A 25,191-nucleotide genomic window follows, 5' to 3' on the forward strand; every position below is an offset into this window, starting at 1 on the left:
GTGAACACCATCCCTGCCCATGGCAGGGGATGTGGACTACATGATCTTTAAAGGTCCCTGCCAACCCAAATCATTCTATGATTGTAACCCTACAGGACAGTACCTGGAGATCCACAGTTTTAAAATGTATAGATAGATGGTCTTAAATGGTCATTTTCAAGTAAAAGAAAGCTACCTCTAGTTTAAAAATGCTACCTTGACCAAACTCTTTAGATTAAAGAAGTCCCAAATGTAATCCAGATGAATACAGCACCTGCTTGCATGTTTCTGTTACCTTGTCATTAGATAAACAATTGCAGCAGCTGCAGGGGGCATCAGTATGTGGGAGGAGACAACACACACAGACAGCTTGGCATATGGCTCTCCTAGCAGAGGCATTTATTGCTTTACAGCTAAAATGACCATTTGGTCCATCAGGGTCAGAGGATAGCCATATCAAGTATCTCCCTTTATTGACACAGATCTGATCTTTGAAAGGCAGGTTCTCATGAATCCATACACTGCAGAAACTGCACTAGTTCCTACAGTAACAGGATGCAATACCAAATTGAGCAGAGGCCCAGTAAAACATTAAGTGGAAACAACACTTAGAGGTCAGGTTCCTCCAGCTTAGTTGAGCAATTCACAGAAACAGGCTTCAAGGCAGCAAGAAAACAAAGAAGCATCATGAACAAGGTCTCCCAGTACCACCTTTTTGCTTGTTTGTTTTGAAAGGAAAAGAAGGATCTAGACAAAAAGAAAATTACAAAGCATCACTTTGAAGGGACTTTAATTTAATTTAACTCTTCAATTTTTCAGAAAGACTCTTTTGTTTCAGTCATTGCTCGCCCCAGAAATACTTTCAGACTTCACTCAATGAAGTTTCAACCTCTTAGCAAGACAACCTGACTCCCTGTCTACATCTACATACCATAAACCTCACTTCTCTACAAACTGCAAGACTTCAATGCATTCCAGACTTAAGTTGGCCCTAGATATTCCAGAGATCAGATTTATGTAATCAAACCAAGGTAAAGGGAAGGGATCTGAAACAGACAACCAAAACCACAAGTATCATAGCCACAGCAAGAGCTCTTCCAGCAGGGGAAGAAGATACTTTTTTGAGCGGCTCCCTCCTCCCTCTGTGATTGCCATCAAGTCTCTCCCCAGAAGTAGGTGCATCCTGAGTTACAAAATCCTGAGTAACATGCTCTAGGGAATCCTGCTTGAGTAGGGAAGTTGGACTGGATCACCTCCAGTGGTCCTTTCCAACCTTACTCACTCCATGATTTTAACTATGACTAGTTTTCTGTATGTAGGAAGCACTACAAAATTGCTCCCTGGTATGCCAGTTCTGCCTACCTGTGATTAAATATGCATAGAAAAAAAGAACATGAAGAAAGTTCCAGAGCCCGTAGGCAGCACAGCAGAGGCTGATAATATCCTTCTGCCCTTAGAGAAAGAGCCAGAGTAGATTGCTCAGCCTACATGAACAGCAATTCAAAGCCTTGATCTTGCCTGGACTTAATGAAGTAAATATTCCTGTTTCATTTTTTTTGATGTAACACTTTTCATGCTAAAATTTTCCATTCCAGCTATGAGTGAGACCAAAAGTATATGCAGGTTATGCAGAATGCAGTCTTCTAGAAAGCAACCTCAAAACCTAAGTGCAATTGCAGTTCTTTTGTTTGTTTGTGTTTTTTTTACATCATGCAAGAGACAGTGCTGTCATTCCAAAACACTTTCCCCAAGAACACTGTCTGCACAAAAAGCTGTGTAAAGGAAGTATAAAGGAAGCTTTGGGAGTTCCACAATGAACCTGCAAAATCAAGAACTCTAGCAGCTTCAGCTACCAAAAAAAAAAAACCAAAACCCAAAGAAAAAAAGAACAAAACCAAAAAACCTTGCATTGAGCTAATAAGCAATGAAAGACAGCAAGACAGTACACTAAGCATTTATTTAATCCCAGTTATTTGCAGCCATGCACATGCACTCCTGAATCACAGTGAACACAATGAATCACAGACTGATGGTGGTCAAAGGGACCTCTGTCAATTATCCTCCCTGCTGCAGCTGAGCCACCTACACTCAGTTGCCCAGGACTCTGCTCAAATGGCATTTCATTACCTCCAAGGAAGGACACTCCGCAACTTCTCTGGGCAACCTCTCTGGGCAAAAGTGATTAGATGCCCTCCCGGATGGCAAGAAGCATTTCCTGGTGCACAGAAGGAACCTCCCAAGTTTCAGTTTGTGGCCATTTCACGAAGGGGCTTAAGAACCACATCTAAGTGTGTTTAAGTAGTCACCTGGAACACATATACTGTTGAATGTGCAAAATGGAACAGAAGACCCTTTCATCAAAAGGACTCCAAAAAAATCTAACAAAAACATTTAGCCCATTTGCAGATGGTATGGATTGAGGACTCACTACACAACAACTAAATCACAACCCTTTTCCTTGCAAGCAACAATTCTGAAGCTACTTAAGTTTCTAAGCATTCAGTTTAATATACTATACTGAACAGCTAGAAATCTTAACTGCTGGCCTGCCCTACTGTCTGAGCAATTTACATTTTCATCTATATCCCAACCTGAAAGGTGCTTTTAGGACAAGTCTTCACTGCTTGGTCCCAATTTAACTTTTCTCTGAACTAATTCACCTTTCTACTTCAAGTTTTATTCAAATAAATGTCAGCTATAATCCCGACATCCCACTTGACAGATTAAGAGCCTTGCTTTCAGAGTCCTTGAAAAGCAAAAGCAGTCACCGAGGCAAATCGGGTCAACAAACAGCATCCTAAGAGGAAAAGGAATTGAGAAGAGTTAAGAGAAACCAAAGATAAATTCTAATCTCCTGCGTAAGGTAACCATTTCTTTCAGGTGAAGTCTGAGGGAAAAAAGTTCTGGAAGTCAAGTTATAGATTGCATGTGAAATTAGCTGTGTGGCTATCAGAGGACACTATTTGCCAGTCCACCAAAATCTAGCACTCGAGAACCAACATGAAAAAAAGGATCTTAAAAGTTTCTTAGAACCTGTCCTGGATCTACCATTTTTCCAAAACAGAAAAGCATCTGAAAAAACATTAATTGAAAGGATTTAAACCCTAGCAGCAGCTCTCATCCCACCATTCAGTGAGGCAAGTACAAGATGGGGAAAAAACCAACCACCAAACCCCAAAACAACTGTCACATTCCACAAGCACATTCCTCCTTTTCCAGAGGTGAATTTCAGTGCCTACCAGCTTTCAACAACACACAAGTCACAGATGGTGTCTTAGTCATACCCCTATGGCACACACAGAGTGACATTTTGATGTGATTAAGAGCTAAAACTCTTTAGATTAAAGAAGTCCCAAAATGTAAAATAACTTCTGCATATTTTGCATAAACTTGAACCTCGCGTCAATTTTGTAAATTCATCATTAGTCCACAACATAGCTACCAGATGTTTAAGAAATATAAGTAACATATGAAATCTTAGAAATAACAACTTGTTCAGTCCATGAAAATGTGGTTAAAGCTACAGTTTAGCCAGATGACACGAGTATTCTCAAAAATTCTGTTTATGAAGTAAAATGAGGAAGCTAAGAATATACTAAGTTCAAGCTGACCTAGAGCTCAACTAACAACTAACTAGCAGTACTACATATATCAGTCTTGTAAACTTTCCCCAGCAACGATCTTAGATCACATTATTAAGTAAGAGGGCAAGATCGCTGTCGATTTTTAAAGCCCAGAGCTATATCCTCTTTTTTGCCTGCAGCCCTAGAACTGCTCACCACTATGGCCTATTGATACCAAGCAGTGGAAGTCTTAGCATATTTAGCATTAGGTCATTGACAAGGAAATATTCTACACAGCAAAAATCTCTATCTGTCAGGGGAGATACCGTCAATGCTATAGGTCTCACGCTAGGGAGAGATGCATGTTACATCAGTCTGAGTGGGTTCTTTTCCTGGGTCACCCAGGTCCTGTGCCATCCTTGTATCACCCCAAACAAGAACATCAAAACAAATTGCTCCTCTTGCATCACTCATCATATAAGTTCAGTATCCAATACTACAGTTAGGACAAGAGTACTGTGCCTTACCAAGGAACTGCTCAGTATTGCTTGCTTGGACAACACATCAGCAAAACACGAAGACTACACACAGCAGCACAAATAGCAGGATTCACATCAGAAACCTCAGCCTTGCTGCTGCATGGTGCATTTGTACAAACACAGTAAATGATGAATTACAGGAGTCTGTGTTTATCAATCATGAGTACTAGCTGCATGAAAGGCTGAAGTGACCACCAAGAGGCAAGAGTTCAGTATTTTCAGTACGCTTCAAGCACACACAGTTCATTTTGCACGCTTCCTTTACATGCTTTAAAGAAAAACCAAATCATTAAAAAGAGACACCTTCCTTTATTCACTATATGACAAAGATTTATTTGCCTACACATTTAAAAAGCAAGACCTTTATATCCCATAGAAATCTTTTAATCAATGTTTTCCATTAGTCTAAGGTAACATTTGAGAACTCTGCTAGAATTTGCTCCACTCATTTATGCCTTTAACATCTACACATATATATACAGATTGTTTTTAAACCACATATGAACTGCATTAAGGACCACACGGTTCCGCTGAGAAGCTAAAAGTGGATATTGCTACAGTAATCAGAAGCATTGTCCCATAACATTAATTATTTCTGCAAGATATTTAGAAAGCCACTCTAAACTGATACTGGACATCTGAAAGCAGCTTCGGTGTCTGCAAGAGGACCATCTGTTCCATTACTCTGTTCTGAATGATATGCAACCTTTCCCTCCCTCTCAATTTGCAAATAGCTAACATCAGTACTTTTGAAGACCTTAACTTCCCAGAATGACCCTACAGCAAATTTTCCAGTAGTGTTTGCATGTTACTGTACCACCTCCTTCACTGCCAAGAAATCAGATTCTGATTTAACAAACACTTTTAAAGAAACATCATAAAATAAATTACTCTTTTCTTCATCCTCCACAGATTCTCCTATGCCAAGCAAGCAAACAAGGAAAAATGTAATTTTCTTGACACCTGAATTTTAAAAACAAAATAGGACTGGGAAAAAGTCTAAAACCTACAGACAGGTCATACCATATTAACTGTCAATACAATTCAAACCTAACAGAAAGAAAGACAGCTTTCAAATTATGCATTGCATTAAATCCCAGCAAGGCAATCCTTCCCAACCTATTTTCATGAGGTTGAATTTCAACTGACTTTTAGCAATACAAATATCATAATCTAAACAATAGCCTTAAGGACCGTAAGTAACACAGTAACATGACAGGCTTTATAAGCCTTCAAAAACACTAGTTCCAGACATGAAGATAAGAAGACATTTTAATGGCATAACCCTGCAGACAAGACTTCTTCACCTGAAATAAGGCTTCTTTTCACCTTTGTACACAGCATCATCCTCTCTGCTATAAAGTTTACTGTTGATTTTGTTTCTGAAGAGGGTTTAACCTGAGGATTAATCCAGCTCAATGCTTGGTCCTCGTTAAAAAAATGTTGTGGTTCGGCACTTCCACCTTGCATCAATGATCCACTTATTTTAAGGCTCCTTGCACTCCAGGACCTTTCTTTGTTTGGTACATATGTGTGACTGACACCACTCAGATTTCTTCAGAAAGCGTCTATCACAGCTACACACAGGTACCAGCGTGCAGTAACTCCTGGAGACTACACTCCATAACAGACCTGTCTGCACACAGATGTCACACACTGAAGAGGTATCCTTCACACACAGGAACTGATCCATTTCCCTCCTGTCTTTCTGCCCGAGTCCACCAGGGAGCACTGCAGTTGTATAAGCCATGGCAGAATGCCCCAAACCATTTTCTGTTGTCACTTTTGACAAAAGCCCTGTTGTCTCATACTCCAGTCCATTGTTACTATGACAACAGTATTACAATGCCTCCCAATTACCAATGTATGATTTCAGTCGTGGGTTCCTCCACCCCCACCAGCTCATACATAAGGCAGCCTTATTCTCAGGTCTCTTTCAATAGGGCAAGTCCAAACTACAGACTACCGAACTACACTGTAAATGCAAAAAATGTAAGACTCAGCCCTCGAGGCTTTAATTTCTGTGATGAATATTAACATTTAGAAGCTAACATAGCTTAAACAAGCAATTAGAGGACATGAAACTATTTAAAACTAGGAGCAAGTACTTAATTGAGACAACAAAAGTATTCTTCCACTCAAGCTAAAACATGAAATTTCCATCCTGCGTTTGCTGTCACGCAAGTTTCCTTTGAGAAAGACCCCAGGAAGAAACAGTAGAAGAAGAGAAGCATATTAGGTGTCTGAGCCACCGCATATGCACCAATTTAAAACCACTTTGCTACTCAAAGAAGCAGGGTTCCAAACAAATGCTGTAACTTACAGAGCAGAAACAGACCAAAGCAATTCCTAACCCAAACAGTCTGATGAGCCTGCTTCCACAACAACTGATTTGGCTTTGATAACTATCTGAATAACAAATATTATCATGAATAGCCAGTATTTTTATTTTGCATACTGGGACATATAATAGATGCATGCTGTTAATAAGGACTGCTTGTGGTAAAGCTTATCAAATCACAAGGTATCTTTCCTCTTTCATCAATATTAACTACAGCTAACAGATAGGAAAGCTCCACGCTGTAGGGATTAATTCCCGTCCTCCTAAAGGAGCAAAACTCACAGTTCTGGTACACAAGAACAGTCTAAAGCTCTTTAAACTTCTCAGCAACTTAAAGTTCAAATACAAGTCACTGTTTCCCCACAATACACTATGAACAGTCAGTAATAGGAGTACTCCAACTCAGAAGTTCAAAAGTCAAAGCGGGAATAGAAACAGTACTAAGCATCTTCTGATGTAAACAACAGCAATAGTTAAAACATTTTACACAAAGTATTTGAAAGTACTTACTTGAGAGTATTTTCCAATGATTTTACAAGCCTCTGAACATCAGACATCCAGGATGCCTCTTCGAAACTAAGCTTACTTCTAGAACACCAGCTCTCCAAGGGGCTTCAGGAATTCAGTACATCTCTCCAAGAAACAGCGTAACCAGATCCCAATGGACCTCAATTACCTATATCCCCTCTAATTCCTATTAAGAAGCTACTAGTCTTCTTACAGGCTTCTGTCTATCCAGTGGATAAATCTAAGTCAACATAATTATTTTTCAGTTAAGATACCAAATCTTCTCCCTGTCACCCCCCCTTCAAAAAGAACTGGCTCCTACACAATTTTGCTCCCTGACAGCACTTCCTATGTTTGTTTTAATATTTTTCAGGTAGTAAAATCAGACACTGCTTTAACTTTTACAGTAATATAGTTCCTCTGCTTAAAAGGCAAAACACTCTGAGCATTCTAAAATCGCTTGGGACAAAAATACCATAAACTGCAATAATTTTACTCTTTGCTGTACATGCCTTCTTTGCAAGGTGACCAAACAAATGAGTAGTTCAAAGATTTTAGTAGTTCAATGATTTTTAGTAGTTCAATGATTTTACCATTTCTACAATTCCTTTAAAGTTTACTGTGTGCTAGTTCTACCCATAAACTACCTTTCACTGATTTTTTTAAAATCCTAACAGAAGGTTTACATGCCCTACAGAAAGGGGTCACATAATACTCCCTCCACATCTTTCAGTCAAAACATGCATACTAGCAGAGGTAATAACTAATGAATTCTTCTCCTTCCTCAGTTGTGAGGAAGCACAGCAGGGTGAGGAATGTTTTGACGTGCTTACAAACAGGCATTTAAATAACAGTGATCCCTGTATTAACGGCAGGACCTACACATCAGAAAAGCTGTTAGCTTAAAGTTTTAGCTTGCTGGCTTGTTGTACCTTTCAAGTGCAAAAAGGGTAAAAGAAAAAGAATCAACTTACAGACAAATGCAAAAAGAGACAAATGCACCTTGACAGTACCATTAGAGATCACTTCATAGCACTGGAACAGTAAATTCACCATGCCACAGGATCTCTGCAGTAGATTTTATAACTAGCCCAAGGAAGTCAGTAAAAACACTAGTCTCAAGTCATATTAAGTAATTCTGGATGGATCCTTTTAACACTGCACGGGCTAAAAGTGATTTTTAAAAACTGTTACAGGTTTGTACAGTGATGAAGGGAGCTTTTCAGTAGATAGAATTTTTTATTTCTCTAAAATTACTACAATATTCTGTATGTTCAGACCCATAAATCATGGCATCACCACAAAAGATGCTTGTATTTGCGTATTCTGAAGGATGCCCTTAAACACTAAGCAGGTGTCTGACACCTGAGATAATATTTAGCCTAGCAGTCCAATCGATATCAACACTTAACTAGAGATCCACATGGAAACAAAAAAAAAAATCTCTGCAAGAACAGCTATAGCTTCTGCAGAAACAAACACACTGGAGGGCAAAGCAAACCCAGACAAACTGCAAAAGCACAGCTTCTGTAAGGTTATTTTTAGTCCAGTTTTTTTAACAACAAAAACAAAAAAACAACTGTGCTACGCAAATAATTTTAAAGGAGCTTTAGCACACAGAAACTACCTTGAAGCTACTCCATGCAGTGCTCAGCAACCAGAAAACCACACCAGAAAGAAAATTAGGTTACCCTATAAATGTACTTCACCCATTTTTGGTGTCCATACCAACCATTCACCCTTAAAAATGGCCAGGGGTGGAGGAAGGCAGGAGGCAGAAATACCAGAATATTCAACAGGATAACTTAACAGAAGATTATATTTTCAGCTTTCAAAAGAGATATTTGAGGGAAGAAAAAAGATAAAGATCTATAAAACCACAAAGGACATGCAAACTGCCAACAGAAATGATTACTCACTAATTCTCACGAAAGTCGTGAACAGCTGGCAATAAAAGTCATCAAGAAATCAAGAATATTTTTTTCTAAAAAAGGAAGAGTTGTTTTCTTTCAGCAAGACTTTTAAACTGTAAAATTCTCTTGCCACAGAACACCTTCAAAGCCACAAGTATGGTAGCATTTAAGAAGCAAATTAGAGCTTTCAGGAATTTTGTACACAAATTACTATGGAACACAGTTCAAATGCAGCCTCTACGTTATCAAGTTCCTAAATTGCTGATTGCCATTGAAAAGAAGGACACATTTAAGGCACTTATAGTCTCTGAGCATCGTGATCTACGTGTCCTTTCTGGAAAAAAAATGAGCTACGTGGATCTTCATCTGAAAGTCTGTGCTGCAGTCAGACTGAAGAAACAGATAATTCTTTCTCCACAGCCCAACATACAGGACAGTCACTACCCTGACATCACAGCATTCCTCCAAATGTACTTTGCAGAGTTCACCACCCATCCACCACTCCATGACAAAATACGACACTGAGAAACAAAACCACTTTTCATTAGCTCTGGAAGCAGTTCACAGATACTGCAAATGCATCTTCCTGACAGATAAAGCAATCCTAGAAGTTATAAATACCAGAAGACACTAACAATTGGTTCCAGTGCTTCAATAAATTTAGTCCAAAAACTGATTACATAAAGCAAACAATGTTTTCAAGTGTAATTACTTAGCAACTAAACAGATCTGCAGTGACTGAATATATTGTAAGAGACTGTCAACAAACCAGCTGAGTACTGCTTACCAAGACCTACACTTCCAGACCCAGAACACAAAAGCAGCTGCCACCTAAGAGAGCCAATACTCCTCCCAAACTCAGCACATTCAACTTCTCTCCCTACACTGTCCTATGACTGCAATCAGTAAAACAGAAGAAAAAGAACTCACACCAGCCATTTGCTGTCTTACAGTTTCCTGGGTGCAGTCTGGTGAGTTTTCATCAGTTCATGTATACTTCTTATTTCTACACAAGCTTCCCAGTGGCAGGGTTACTCTAAACTCAGCAGTACAGCTGAGCACTCACAGTACCTTTAGCACAAATTCCAACACTTGTGCTTGACACAAGAGCATTCTACTGCTGGAATGACACATGTCTTTAGCTGGTCTTCCTACCATGCTTCAGTGCCTTGAGTTTTTTTCTGAAAAATCATTATTCATTAATGTGCCACATCTCTGCACTCTGTTCAATTATCACTTTTTCCCTTTTTGACCTGTAAAGTGACCAAAAAAAGTGTTCTATGCTAGATATGATAAAGAAAATATGCAGGCTGGACTGGCATGGAACAGGCAAAGGAGAGAAGATAAAGTGAAAAATCCCCACCCATTATATGATTTGGAAGAAGATGGCAAGAGTAGGCAGCCAAAAATGAGGTTAGATGACTAATTTCTACACAGTCTATCACTTTTCAAACAGATATCCAAATAATCAAAAAATTCTAGGTTATGGTCAGGATTTCCTGTTCTTCAATCAATGCTTTTTAAAAAGCATGCCCTGCTTATTTAAAAAGAAGTGCTCCAAGGATGTGTTCTTTGAATTTTAATTTTTTTTAACAGACCAGTTGCTATCGTATCAGTTGCAACAGTATACACTTAAGGTGTAAATAGAAGTACAGCACAATGTGTTCCAGAAAGCTATTCAAATATTCCTAGTCAGAATTCAAACAATCGTTGCTGCATTATCCCTGTGTATAACATGTTCCTTCAAAAGACTTCAAAACTAAAGCTGAAGACCTTGAAATATAAGTTTCATATAAAACTGCTAGAAAGAAACGGGAATTTTGCCGAAGACAGCTTGCCCACTAGAAATAAACTGCAAAATCACTGCAAACATGAAAGAACAGACTTCTTTGTCTATACTCATGTCCTATCAGTTTTATGGAACCAACTAAATCCCAAAGTAGTGTCATACTACAGTACATACTAACCTGGTGACCTGGTTTAGTGTCTCACCCTGGCAAATGAAATACCTGACTGAAGTACAACACACATGGATAACTGTAATTAAACCAAGCACAACAGCATCATGCTTGCTTGTTTAAAATAAATTATTAAAAAATGCCCCAAAATTCCTACAGAGCTACTTGCAGGCAGATTGGAGAAGAACTGCATGTAGTGCTACAAGCCTGCTCACTGCTTCCAAGGAACCCTAAAATTGCTCCAGATAGCAGAAGAGCCTCGGGATTTGATCAGTAAGTACCACATGCTGAACATTTACATATACATGGATCATACCCTAAGTCTAGCATCAACATTTAGAGTCACAGATCTAGTCTGTGCACAGAATATAGAATGAAGTTCTGTGTAATACAAGCCGTAAATTTAATCCTGTACTTCCTTTCACCAAGCCCACAACTTCTTGCTGAATTAAGAGTGATCTTTAAAGGTACCATCAGTTCTTTGATTACAGAAATTAGATCAAAATAATCTCAAATTACTACCAGCATTGTACATCAAAATGGATGTATCACATAATCTGCCTCTTGATCTGACCTGCCCCAACTCCTCCAGAGTAACAGTCTTTAGACAAACTACCCAAAGCAACACTACCCATGGTGTCTTGCCCTGCCAAATCCTAAAACCTCTGTCACAACCATCTTTCATCTCATCTGTAAACACAAGTGTGCTGCTGCACCCTCTGCTGCTTTAATACAAGGTTTCAGAAACTGAAAAAGACAAATCCTTTCCGAAGTGAAAAACTTCTGAAGCAAGAGGTCAATTTTCTACTCAGCCTCTTATTGTCAAACTTTCTTCCATTTAATTTGGATTTTCAGTCAGCAGTTCCCAAAATCAGGTTGACTCCAGCACTAAACACAGCAAAGTAATTACTTCTTTTAAGTCCCAGTTCCTTTACTAGACTCCAGTTACTGACTGGAATTAAACTTACTTTTCAACATTGTCATAGTAGACTGTTACTGGAACCTACTATATCAATGGATCTCTTCCCAAATACTGCTGCATAATCAACTATATTCAATTTCTACAGAATATTCTCCATGGTTTACCTTGCAGAGATTAAATGGATCCATGACATCGCTTGTAAAAAGAAGAAACAGACTGAAAAATTATATTCTGGTGTTTCCTCCAGTTTTCTTTCACTCAATTTCTGGTGTTTATTCTTAAGCAAATACTTAAATATTGCAATAAAACTAATGCAAGATCTTGTGCTTTAAGTTTTGCAGGTTTCTCTGAAGGAATTCTATGTAATAAAACTTTCAGAAAGAAAGACATTATCTGAAAGTCTGAGAATTGTGTCTTGTAATCTGGATAACATATAGAACATACAGTTCATAATCTTAACTGAAGTGCCTAAAAGTCAGGCTTTCCTTTACATGTTTGATTAAAAGGAAATGCTGAGCAGATAATTTTATTCAAGTTAGTAGATGTTAAAAGAGTGTAAGTTCAAGAAACTGCCCTGAGTGCAAAGAAAATAAAAATAGAAGTTCCCATTTAGAAACAAAGTACTACTAAGTACACACTGAGAAAAACCACAAAAGTTAAAGACATCCTGACTGAAAAGCTCTTTTTATGTTCTCAACAAATTGTAAACGGTTGAAGTGTTCAATTTTATTTGAAATTGCTTTCGCTCCGGGCTACAAAACACATACTGAAGATAGATCACCACTGAACAATGGCGTCCTGTAAATTGTACTGGAAAGCTCCAAAGGACCAAGTTATTTCTCCATACTGCATAGAATGAAAGGTTTACCATCCTCCTAACCACTACTACAACATATTTAGCAGCCAAAAAAGCAAAGACTTTATCTAGTAAAGCTAGTTTTCTTGACAGCAACCAAGAAAGACAAATCTACATATTCAGATTTTAAATACTGTAATTTAACAAACAAGGAGACTTCACCCAATCTCTCCAGGATAGTTTTTCTCATGCAAGTTCCACAAACCTTGTATTACACACCAAGATAAAGTTAAATTACTATCACTGTACTTACCTGCTAGATTAAAAGCAGCTAGCTTTTAAAACAAGCCGTATCTTTCATCCCAAGTTCAGCACATAAACAATTACAGCTTCACAAAACATAATCAGGTAAAATTGCAACCTAACAAGTGACAGACACTTACCAATACACACATCTATTTTCCCCTTGATAGCAGCCTCATGCAAAGGAGTGTAGTTCCAATTGTCCCTAGCGTTTGGGTCTGCCCCCTGACACAGCAGCAGACTGACCACTTCCGCATGACCGAAGGAGCAGGCGTTGTGCAGGGGTATCAGTCCTCCATCATCACGAGCATGAACATTGGCTCCTGTCTGCAGCAAGTGCTCTACAACATCCTTCCTTCCAAAACCTGCAAGAGAACGTATTTCTGTTCATTTGGCTGGCAAAACAACATTATTTAGTGTCTAAAACTTGCTCTTGGTTCAGTGTACATTACTCATGTCTCTCATCTACTTCTTGGTTCATTTCACCATAAAGTCACACTCTACTCACCTGCTCAAACAACAGTTGGACAATTCACTTACAGTCATGACATAGCTGAAGGGTGTTGTATTACAGCCTGCCTGGCTGCCACTCTATCTCATTAAGAAGTTCTACAAAGGCTTCCCATTCTTTTTCAAGAAAAGCTTATTATGAATTTTAAAACATTACATAATCTGTATGTACCTAAAGCAAGCATCTTACACACTATCTCTTGGAATAGGTTTTCATCTTGGAGAAAACCTCTTATGTGTCCTTGAAGGACGCTGCCAGTGCTTAAGCAGAACAACCTTATCTCAACCCAAACTACATTCTTGTTCTGTTACAAACAGTCTACTTCCAACTGACAGACCAAGGCATTACAGACAGGCAGACCCGAGACCTCAGCTGGGAAATAATGCCTCAGGAAGGTCTCAGCCTAGGAACGCAGCCTCTGTTACGACCAGGGAAGACATCACCACAAAGCCAGCATCATTAAACTAGCATACTTCAAAATTTGGCATCAGCACACCAGGCTCTGACATCTTTGGCTTGTTGTCCACAATGAAGCTGGAAAGTTTCTACTGTTCAAATCTGCCTCCTACTGCCCCAAATGTCTTAGTTCAGCAGTCTCTAAACTTTTGACTGCACACACCAATCAGTAAAAATATTTTTGTGCATGCATCCCCAATATACATATGTTTAGAAGTCATATACATGCACGACTGCATTATTACATAATTATAAACATGCACAAAAACAGGAACTTTGAATGGCTGAGATAAAGATGAAATAAATACTTTTTAAATTTTTCTATTATATTAACGATGGTACAAAATTGCTTTTCTTCCTGCACCTCAATGAAATATTTTGCATATTCCACTTTGGACCCCTACCTTAGAGGACAGGAACAAAAATCAGGCTCAAGAGGAACAGTTTGAACTAAAACAGAAGCGTTCATTTTTGTACTAGGTGACATCTCAAAGGTTGGATTGCATTTCTTATAAACCTCAGGGATAAAAGCAGTATCATGGGAGATTTTAAAAGACTGTCACATCAACAGTTACTGTCTCTTCTGGTAATCATGTGTACCAACCAGATTAGGATTAAGACTCTTACATGTATGAACTGTGTTTATGAAACAGCAGAATTAAATGCGGCAGCCAGTGCAATTCCAAAAAAGTGGTGCTAATTGTATTAATTCCACAAAACACAATCAAAACAATAACTAAAGACACTATTACATTTCTAGAAGACAAACTCCAAGGGAAGCAAGAAAGAAGCTGTCAGCTCTACTTGAGATGACCACATAACTCAGGTACAGCAAAATGCTGCTGAACCAGTGACAGAAACGGTTCTCAAAAGTCAGCACCTCAGTGGCAGGCAACAACTCACGCATGATACACACCCAGACGCTCACTTCTAGGAGAGACTGTAGCAGTGCACTCCTTGGTTAATCCCACGGTAACGCAGCTCAAGGGCTCCAGCCAGCAACTCCAGCCTGGTCACTTTTTGATAGCTGTAAGCATTCCCCCATCCCCACTGTACAGAGCACTCAGCTGCTTGCAGCAGAGATGCTGGACCATTAAAAATTACAAGTTAGCACATTGAGCAGAGACCAAAGTGGGTTTTCTCTAATACATGGGGGTAAACAGCAGTTCAGCAGCTGTCCACAAGCTGCTGAGCCACACCAGCAACAGGAAAACTGGAACCCAATCAGCAATGCAGTTTTAGTCCACCACTGCACATAAGTCAAAGCTTTCTGGTACGTTATATACTGATCACTGCCCATTAGAAATAGAAATTACATTACAGAAACAGAAGCATGTGGATCAAAGCTGGCATTATTACAAATTATTTATCATTACAAGACTGCTATCAGAAGACACGTTTTTGTTAACTGAACTGTCAGCAAGGCCACTGCTACTGTAAATCACTGCAGCTTTCATTGTTTTGTTTGTTTCTGTTATAAAGCAGTCAATAAACATCACCTGTAAGTCTCCATATAGAAAGCGACAGCTTAAATAGGTGCAACAAAAACCAAAGAATATCTGGTACCCCAGCAAAGGTAACAGGCCTGGGACATAAGGACCAAGAAGTAAGCCCTCAAAGTTCACACATTTTTATTGTTCATCTGACTGGCAAAGGGAAATTGAGCAAGACAAGAATTAAAAAGGATGCTTTCAACTAAACAGCAAATCAACGAATTTTATTAGACTTTAGTTTTTATAAACTAGTTTTTATAAACTGGACTATTAAAAACAGTGCTGAAGCTGTTTAAGCATTTGGTTTACATGTACTTCTTGTCTCTCAAGGAAAAAACACCTAAGTACACCTGAAATCCAAGATTCTTTTTCAAACTGTTCACTGTTTCAGGACTACATACACATTTCTTCAAGATGTTGCTGGACATGGGGTCATTGATAAGGATATCTTTGGAAATGCCAGCAATAAACACTTTACAGTTTTTGGTGAATTACTTCTTCTGTTCAGTCCTTAAAAAGCACTGTAAAGGTTACTGTGATTTTATCCCACTACACCAACCATCTTTCAGAGAAAGAGTAAGCAATTACGGGAATAGCTTCCCCACCAACAACAGTAAATCTAAGGTGTTGAATTGATTAAATGCTAAGACGACTTCAAAATGATCCCATGACCCAATTTGATAAAGCAGCTGTAACTACCAAAATTTCTGCAATGCCTGGGTCATCTTTTGTAAAAAATAAACCAAAACACATGCAAAGCCACCTGTGGCTTATGAAGCATATCCAGTTCAGCTTAAGCTGTAGAAACCTATTCGATGTGAGTTAAGATTACTTTTTAAACCCTACTCCTGCATATTTCCAATGCAACTTTAATTTACAAAGTCTATGGAAGAATTCCCAAGAAAGGACCTGTAATCAAAGATCCCAAAAGACAATCCTACAGAAGGTTCCTACAGAAAACATCCACAACCAGGGTAACCACAGAGAAGGATCCATTTAAAGGCCCAGTATGCAAGCTTGTTTTGATGCGATTCATCTGTCAGCTTCCAAAGCACACTGATGGACAGGGTCCCTTTAATAAGGTAAAACACTTCTATAAAAACCTTTACACAGGTAAAATGCACAAGCTCTGCCCTCATTTTAGATTCATTACACAATTCAGACGTTTCAGGCAAGTTGTAGTACCTCAAAAAACATTGTCCCTGAGAGAAAAGAAGCAGTAATCCCGTTATAAAAACATAGTAGTGAAGTAACATCTGTAATTTAAGGGTGAAACAGTCACCAACCAAATCACAGAAAAGGCAAATTCTGAGTGACTGATAGACTCTTCATTTCTCCAGTTACCTCAGGAGCAAATGAAGACAAGGGCTTAGCGAAAGCCAGGAGCTGGACATAACTATGACAGCTTTGTGTGAATCAAGAGACCAGCACAACAACCCATAGAAAACGCCACTTAACCAGTTCTCTGCCAATGATGCACTCTTGCCTTTTTTCTAAATTATACCTGTCACTTTAGGGTGAAAGTGAGGAAAAAAAGTTTTAGGTAGCAAGCTGGCAGCTTGAAAATTAGGCTAAATAAAAATTTTAAATGCCATTGGAGAAGATGGCACACAAAGACACCACCAAATGCTTACTACCACTGCAACAACATGTTCTGCTCTCCCATCACATCCTGCTCCAAGACCGTGCGCTGTCCCGCCTCCTCTTGTGGCACTTGATCAAAGGAACAAGAGACAATGCTGAATGATGAGAGAGGGATGCAAGGAAAGTAACAGGAGCACCAGTTGTACCCTCCGTTCCATACTCCCATTACGGTTTCCACTTTAAACCTCCCTTTAGTTAGTCAAAAGCTTTCACATGGTAATAGTTTACAGACAACCTAATAACTAATACTCACAGAAGACACATAATTCTTTGCCAAATTTTCAGAAAGTTTGGTGAAAAACCAATTGACTTCGCTCTAGAATTGGAAGAATGCTTTGTCTGGTGAGTACAGTACATATCAAGTAGTCAGTTTGATCAGTTTAAGTACAGCTGAACTGTTTCAACCACTGCCCAATTAATGTCACTTTATCACAACATAGCAAGAACTCCTCCATATGCCAGTTCCAACCTCTGCAAAGCTGCTGTTATGTGCACAGTTTGACTTATGACACAGAAGACTCATGATTCTCATTAGGTGTTTTTTCTCCTCCTTTTACCTGCTTGCTTTCAAGAACGAGACTCTAAAAGGAGTTAAATTTTATGGAAGTGTATAATCACAGGTTAAGCACACCTGTAGGTATCACTGGGACCTTAAGCAAAGCTGGAAAGATGTTCTTATTAAATGTAATCCCACTTGTTAGAACACTAAACATAGTTTATATGGGAATACAAGCCCTTGAGGTGGAGGAGCACTCTTAGACACACGACCTTTTCAGAATGGTTTTATGCTATAAGCAAAGAGTGAAAGAAGACCAAGCTAAGTCATTGTGTGTCTCTGCTTTAGTACAGCATACACTGGGATCAGATTATTTCCCTAAGACTTTCCCCTGCACTTCTCCCACTTCACTAGACAGAACACAATTAAACTGAGTGATTTAACTAAGTAAACTGAAAAGCCTTCAAGCTGGGAAAAAGAGCACCTGGTTCAATACTACTGAAGGTCTAAGATTTTGCATTTATAGATATCCTCTTGCAAATTCCTTCCAAGAAATTTTTAATGGGAAGGGGACATATTGCACAAAGTATTAGAAGATAATTCAAGAGAAAAAGTTACTAGTCACAAAGAAAGCAAGCTGAAACTTTCTATGAAGTAATACACTTGTGACACTAACAGAGTTGATGTACCACAAGTGCTACCAAAAACATAAAAGAAGGATTTTCAAAGTAAAGGCCAGTAATTTATTGATTCATCTTTTTTTTACATGGAAAAGTGTGCATTTTGCAGGCTCTGAGGCTGTAAGACTGCCAGGATGTTTCCTAACTGACTGCACAATTTGCGTTCTTCATTGTATCCATATGAATCCAGCTGAAAATTATTAACCCCATTTTAAATCGCACAAGGCAGAATTAAATAGTGACTTGGCTTTACAAGCACCTGTGTGAGGTCAGACATCTCTTCTATGACAAGGACACAGGGGACAACTGCAACAGGTTGAGTCAGAGTAGTTTCAGAATGATGTCTCAAGCAAAGTTTTCCAGAGCAATGTAATCTAATTTGCTGTACACTGCACCACAGGCGGAGTGGTCGATTCACGGAGTGAATCGTGTGATTCACAGTGTGTCTCTGCACAGAGTGGAAGTGTGTAACAAGTTCCTAACTACTTCTTGCCATTTCCTGGCTCTCCCTCAAGGAACACTCAGTAGCTACTTGTATCAGCTCTGCCTCCACAGTTGCTTATCTTACATATGTCAAAGCAGCTTGCATTTTTATGATTAACAGCTTGCTAGCTGACAAACCAACTTGATCAGCTCTCAAACTCTGACCACTGACTGCTTCCCAACCCAAGTGAGATCCCTTGCCTTTAGGATTAAAGCCATATACTCCAAAAATTTGCAAAAGCATAGTTATTTAGCTAGCCTTCACAACGTGATTAGACTTCCAACAGTTATTACTAGTGATATCAAAGGCACACTTAGAACAAAACCGCTTTCCCCCAACAGCTTTTTGCCATTACTACACACATAAGCAGAAAGAAAACAAGCTGTATCACTGATGCTTTAGTAAGTTACCTGAAATCAGGTTTCTCCAAGCCCGAGCTTCAGTGAGACCACCAAGAACACTCCTCTCTGTGATCCCAGCTTCATAACTTCTGAAAGCCATTCCTGAAAGCCTCTGCCTCTTCTTGGTACAGAAGTGGGCATTAAGACACAGTTCAGCAATTATTATTAGTACTCTCTCTATCCCTGGGTAAAACACTAGAAAGAGAACATCTGTAAAGCTAAAAGAATGTCTTGCACAAGAACTTGAGGGGCTAACTTCATGATCAAAAACTTCCCATTAAATGGGTGTGGAACTGGACAAGCTTATGACTGTGGCTATATGAAGAAATTGAGTAGGACTCAGGTTATTTCTACCAGGTCCATCCACCTAGTCACTTCTGAAAGAGGTGCTATTATTAATGATTTATAGGAAGGATGAGGTCCAAAAACATATGAGCCAAGGTGTCACCAGGAAATACATATATACTCTTTTGAATGGCTCAGTGTTGTTTCAGAAGGGAAAAAGCAAGTCTGTTACCAAGCTGGCTGCAGGAAAAAGGTGTAATTTCAGACAAACACACACAGGAGTCCTCCCCATCCAGGCATATTAATGGTAGAAAAGTCACAGAAAATCAGCCTTGGTATGTGAGTGCTATGCATGGAGGATAACACACGCAGAGCCATGAACGCATCACTGTCAACCTGCTTCAAACACAAAGGACCAATACAGGCACTTCAACTCGCAAACCACATAAAGATGCACAGGATATATCTTAGGCTGAGAGTAAAGTCACACCATATCCCATACAAATGATACCTAACACAGGACACCTTATCACACAGACTAAAATCATCCAACTATTAAAAAAATAGTCAGTAGCATTCCCCAACAGGAAAAAAAATCTACCTCTCACGTACACACAGAATAAGCAAATCATTTGGTTATGCTGGCAAAAAAAGTATTTTTTTCAACTATGTGACAACACCACCATCGAATGCAGAATTGTCAGGCCAGTTCACAAGAATAGAAAACACTGGTGTGACAAGTATTTTCAGCTACTGAGTGGCACATAATACAGTAAAGATGTTCTTATTTTGGTGAAACAAACAATGACAGTTAAGATCTTTCTCAAGGAAAAGAGGTAACACATCTTTAGATCAAAGAAATGCAGCAGAAAGACAAGCGAGTGAAATAGTTTGTCTCATTCAACCCAGTTTGAAGAGAAGTGTTAAGCAGAACACAGAATATTCCACTGAAGAGGAAACAAGTACAAGAGAAAACAAGTTGCTTCTAATGTAAGTTAACAGTCCAATTATTTAATGAACTCCCTACCACAGGATGACCCTCTAATAACATTTAAAAACTGGGTTTTGTTCAAACAATTGCTGAGCTACAAACTGCAAAAGGAGTACTCAGAGAAGTATCACATGAAGAGGGCAAGTGTATAACTCTTCCTTAGATATCTGCTTTTGGCCACCAGTATGGATAAAAAGTTAAGCCAAATATACCTTTGTTCATGCTTAGCACAGTTGCTTTTTAAATTTTTTTAGTTATAAGCAAGCTAGTTTTAATTGAAATAAACTGAATGTAAACGCTATGCATGCATTAATACCTCCACTTAATTTCTTTTTTTTGTGTGCGTTTTAAAGTCACTCAATCACTTTCAAGTCTTTAGAACCTGCTTTGTGGGTGCTGCTGGACAATATCCAAAGCCTGCACTGGTACCAGAGACCCAAATATCCTGCAATCCACACAGCAGTTGAGATAGTACTGAGTTTTCTCCTTTCCAAGCAAGAAGGATAAAATGAAAATGATCCTTTGCTCAACCTCTTCCTGCTTGCAAGAGAGGCCTCTACAACCCTGATATGGCCTCAGTATTAATTTGTGCCTTATTAATAGCTAACCAAAGCAGGTCAGATTTATTCAGCACGCCACTTGACACTTCAACACAGAGCTGAAGATCCAGTTCCCCTTTATTCAGTTCAACGGGCAATTCAATTATCCCAAACAGAGAAAATATGGGTAACACTGTTGCTTCAATTTGATGCAACCATGCACAATTTATCTGGAAGTGAATAATGGACAGGTGACTTCAGCTTCTAGAAACTGATTTAGAGCTATTCCCAGCTTTTAAAATAATTGGTAACAAGAGTTCAGCTCTTGTCTTACCTCCAACTTACACATATGCCAAGGATTCTGAGCACTCTCAGAAGTACCTCTTTTTATAGTCCTTCTGCCACAAGAAAGGACGTAAAGGGGATTTTCAAATTAGAAACCTTACAAAGCTTAAGGAAACCCAAACTTAGTACCTTTTACAAGGAATTGTAACTGGGGAAGTTGTCCTTCCCTATTACAGTAAAAGAACTTAACTGCCTGGCACTGCTGCCAAGAAGGAAATCTGAAAAAACAGACTGAGCTGGGGAGAAGCCGAATACCCTGTGGGAGGGGGAAGGAAAAAAAAATAAAATCCAGTCCCAAAAATGGGAAATGAAGAAGAAAATAGAAGTATTCCTCTTTCACAAATCACAACATCAGAAGTGAAACTCTATTCATGTACAAGTTTAGCTTCAAGAAGTTTGAAAAAAAGCAGTTTAAAACATGACATACTGCACTCTCAACCACCCATTCCCCTAGTGAAGTCCATACAATTCACACCTAGGTATGGCTCATAAACATGAGCTATTATCCAAAACACAGCTTCCTATCCACAGCAGACGGCTATGCTCATAAGCAAACAAGTTTTATTTTAGCTTTGGCCCACAAAGGAGATCAAATCAACACACTGTATCACTGTCAGGTATACACTACTTAAGATCAGCTGCATTCAAACATGCTTGCTTACAGGCCTTTCCAAAATGCAGGATCTCAAGATCTCTGTAATAAAGAAATCTGCCTAATGCTCTTACATGCCTAATCCACTTGGACCAGGGGATTTGAGACAAAATAGGTATGGTATCTAAGGAAAGTCTTTCAATCTAGAAAAACAGATATGGGAATTTGTTAGGTACAAGACCTTCATCTGCTATTTTCCTCATGCTACAATGAATCGCCTTCCACTGCTATTACAGTTACATCTTAATGGCATTATCACCTTTCAAAACCTTACCCCCTGAAGTAAGTTTTGTCCATTTGTTCTCTAATCAGAGCAGAAGTTAACCATTGCAGCTTCAGCACTACAGTTTGTACTACCACTGAAGTTACAACCTGAGATCTCAGAGTTTTAGGGGAAGCAGCAAGGTCTAACTTTAAGTCTGAATCCAAAATTAGCAGAGCAGACTCAAGTCTTCCAAAGCTTTAAGAACTTCATAAGCACACACGCAGCTGGTACCAGAACTATGTTCCAGGGTTCATCAAAATTAAGACCGTCTCCATACCCCAGAAGTTTGCTGTGTTTTAAACTCTACTTGTCAGTAGTAGAGCTCAGGGATCAGAGAAGAAAGAAAAAGAAGCAGCTCAGGACTAAAAGTTCCCTTAGGGGCACGGTAAAATGCCTCCTGTACTTTGAAAACAAAAACAAACCCATACAATCTCAGGGTGTGTTATCTGACTGATAAATTGCACAGCCCTATTCAGAGTTCCAGGCAACTCTGTGCCATGAAACGTTCATTTTACTATTGATTTCAACAGTGCTTTAGAGCCATACACCAGCATTTAAACACTGACCACCCAACACAGACGTGTTAATTATCTTAATTTATGTGTACCAGTGCACCACAAAGCTCAAACAAGATCTGTGCGCTTCACTACATAAGGTCCAGTTCTGTAACACTGTGGCACACCTCAGAAAGCTCTCAGACTGACCACAGACTTAGCAATTGTACACATCCTGAGTTAGGAGTAATGATGTACAAGACCCTCATTTTGCTTTTATCATGAATGTTGTGTGCCTTGTGCCCCCAGTAAAGAATATACTCTGTAAGAAATACTCTTTTTAAGAACTCCAGTAATCTGTCACAGCTCTATTTGCCAAAAGTAATACTTACTTCCATTTAGTCTACATTGTTGGACCTTACTGTTAAATTGGTTTTATAACATTAGTTCTGATCACAATGAGATCTCTTCTCTGCACAAAGAGGTGTATTCTTTCCTGGACACATCTGTAACTTCTACAGTTCGGTTGTTCCACTTGACCTCTTTATCCAGCCTACTCAGAACACAAGAGATGCAGACATCAACCAGCAACCATGCCCAAATGAAAGAAGTACAAAGTACAAGGCATCAAAGCTGATTCCCATTAAGTACATCTGCATCACAGGAGTCCCCGAGCTGTGACAGCACACGTGAAACCCTTACTTCAAGCCAACTCTGTCCTGAATTTCAGTTTCTCACTTCTTAAGTCCACTGCACAAGTTTGCAGCAGCCCACGGATATCGAAAACAGAGATCACTGTCCATACTTTCAGATCTTACAGTCTCTTTACGCCTTCCAGCATCTCCTCTCCCACTTCGACTCACCCAGAGGAAGGGATTTAACAGCCATCTCCCAACAGCGTGTAGCGAAACGCCGCCGGGGCACAGTGCGTGCTCACACTCTCCCTTCTAGCTTAGGCTTGCACACTCCCGAACCACCGAGGCGCTGGAGGCCTCCTGCCCGAAGCTACTGCAGGGGAACCCTCCCTGTCCCGCTCGCTGTCACTGCCCTGGCCGGGCACGGGAGGCCCCGGTACCCACCGGCGGCGAAGTGGAGCGGCGTGGACTTGCGCCCCGCCATGTCCTTGGCGTTCACGTTGCCCGTGTCCACCAGGCGCTTCACGCGCGTCACGTCCCCATTCCTGCAGGCCTCCAGCAGCTCGCGGAACGCCCCGCTCGCCGCGCCCGGGCCCGCCGCTTCGGGACTCTCGGTCGCCGGGCTCGACGCCGCCGACGACGACGCAGACGAGGAGGACAAGGATGAGGAGGAGCCGCTGGAGCTGCTACCCGAGCCCGGCGGCGGGGCCGGCGCGGCGGCGCCCGAACCCTCCGCGCACTCCGCGGCCGGAGGCCGGTCCGAGTCGGGGGGCGCCTCGCCCTCGGGGCCGGCCAGGCTGTGGCGCTGCGCGGCCGGCGCCAGGCTGGGGCCTGCGCGGCGGCGAGGCGGCGCCGGGCGGCGGGGAGGCCGGGCCGGGCGGCGGCGGCGGGTGGTGGTGGTGATGGTGGTGCTGCGAGGCGACGCGGCGGCACCGCCGCCATCTTCGCGCCGCTCCGCCCCTCCCGGCCCCGTCACTGCGGCAACGGCGCCGCCCCGCCCGTGCTTCCGCCCGCCCGCCAACCCCGAGCGCCGCGCACGGACGTGACGCCCGCGCGGGGCCCGCGGGGCGCGGCCGCACCGGCACCGGCACCGCCCCGGGCGGGGCGCGCCTGCCCCCTGCCGGCCGCGGCGGGCGGGGCGGGGCGGGGCGGGGCCGGCGGAGCACGGGCGGGGCCGAGCCCGGGTGGGGCGGGGCGGAGCGCGGGGGTGGGGCCGGCCCTGCCCGCGTCCTCTCCGCGGCTGCCGGTGCCGGGAGAGGGGCGGGACGGTAACTCCTTAGGCGTGACCTCGGAAAGGAGGGCGAGGGGCGGCGTGCCGCTGCGGAGCCCGCTGTAGGGGCGAGGTAGGCGTCTTCCGTCTCCGCGGCACGAGCCGGCTGCGAGACTAGAGTCTGGGCGGCTGCTTCTTCACCGCCGCCGTTCGTGTCAAAACTCCAGAAGGGCTCTACAAGCTAATTGCAACACCCCATTGTCAGATCCAAGCCTTGCGAGATATTTAAGAGGCGTCGGTATGAACTTGTTCAGCTCACCGCCGGCTTTCCACAGTTTATGTTTCACCATCCAGGTGCTTTTGTGGCATCAGTGACAAACCAATTATCATTCCTTTACTGGTCACGTCAGAGGTGGGTGGGGTACCCTGCCCCCATGGGTAGCAAGCTCTTGGCCTGGCGCTCATCCCCCTGCCCCTGCAGGTGATCCAAGCTGGCAGCATGGCTTCATAGAATCACAGAATCGTATAATGTTATGGGGTTGGAATGGACTTTAAAAATCATCTGGTCCTGACATCCCCTGCCACAGGTCCCTGTAGACCAGGTCGTTCAAGGCTTTTTCCAACCTGGCTTTGAACAGTGCTTCATTCCGGTACAGCTCCTCTTCCAAAGCCAGGAAATGATGGAGTGAGACCAGCAGGAGAGAAAGCTGATGGAGGTACCTAAATGGAGACTGGCAGTTCTTTAAAAGTTTGTTAGCTAAGCTGAAAGGCCACTTCTTCATCATTCCA

At 41.2% G+C, this 25,191-nt stretch overlaps 1 protein-coding gene across 1 annotated transcript in view; it reads right to left on the reverse strand.

The window, feature by feature from the left end:
- Positions 1-24,134, reverse strand: part of TNKS (tankyrase) — a 135,418-nt gene extending 111,284 nt beyond the window's left edge. The window contains 4 exon segments of the mRNA XM_032107995.1: positions 12,962-13,186; positions 23,637-24,024; positions 24,026-24,109; positions 24,111-24,134. Of these exon segments, the coding sequence (XP_031963886.1) occupies positions 12,962-13,186; positions 23,637-24,024; positions 24,026-24,109; positions 24,111-24,134 (721 nt within the window).
- Positions 24,135-25,191: the final 1,057 nt, after the last annotated feature.

This window comes from Corvus moneduloides, chromosome 5, assembly GCF_009650955.1.
Source record: "Corvus moneduloides isolate bCorMon1 chromosome 5, bCorMon1.pri, whole genome shotgun sequence".
In the NCBI taxonomy this organism is placed as follows: Eukaryota; Metazoa; Chordata; class Aves; order Passeriformes; family Corvidae; genus Corvus; species Corvus moneduloides.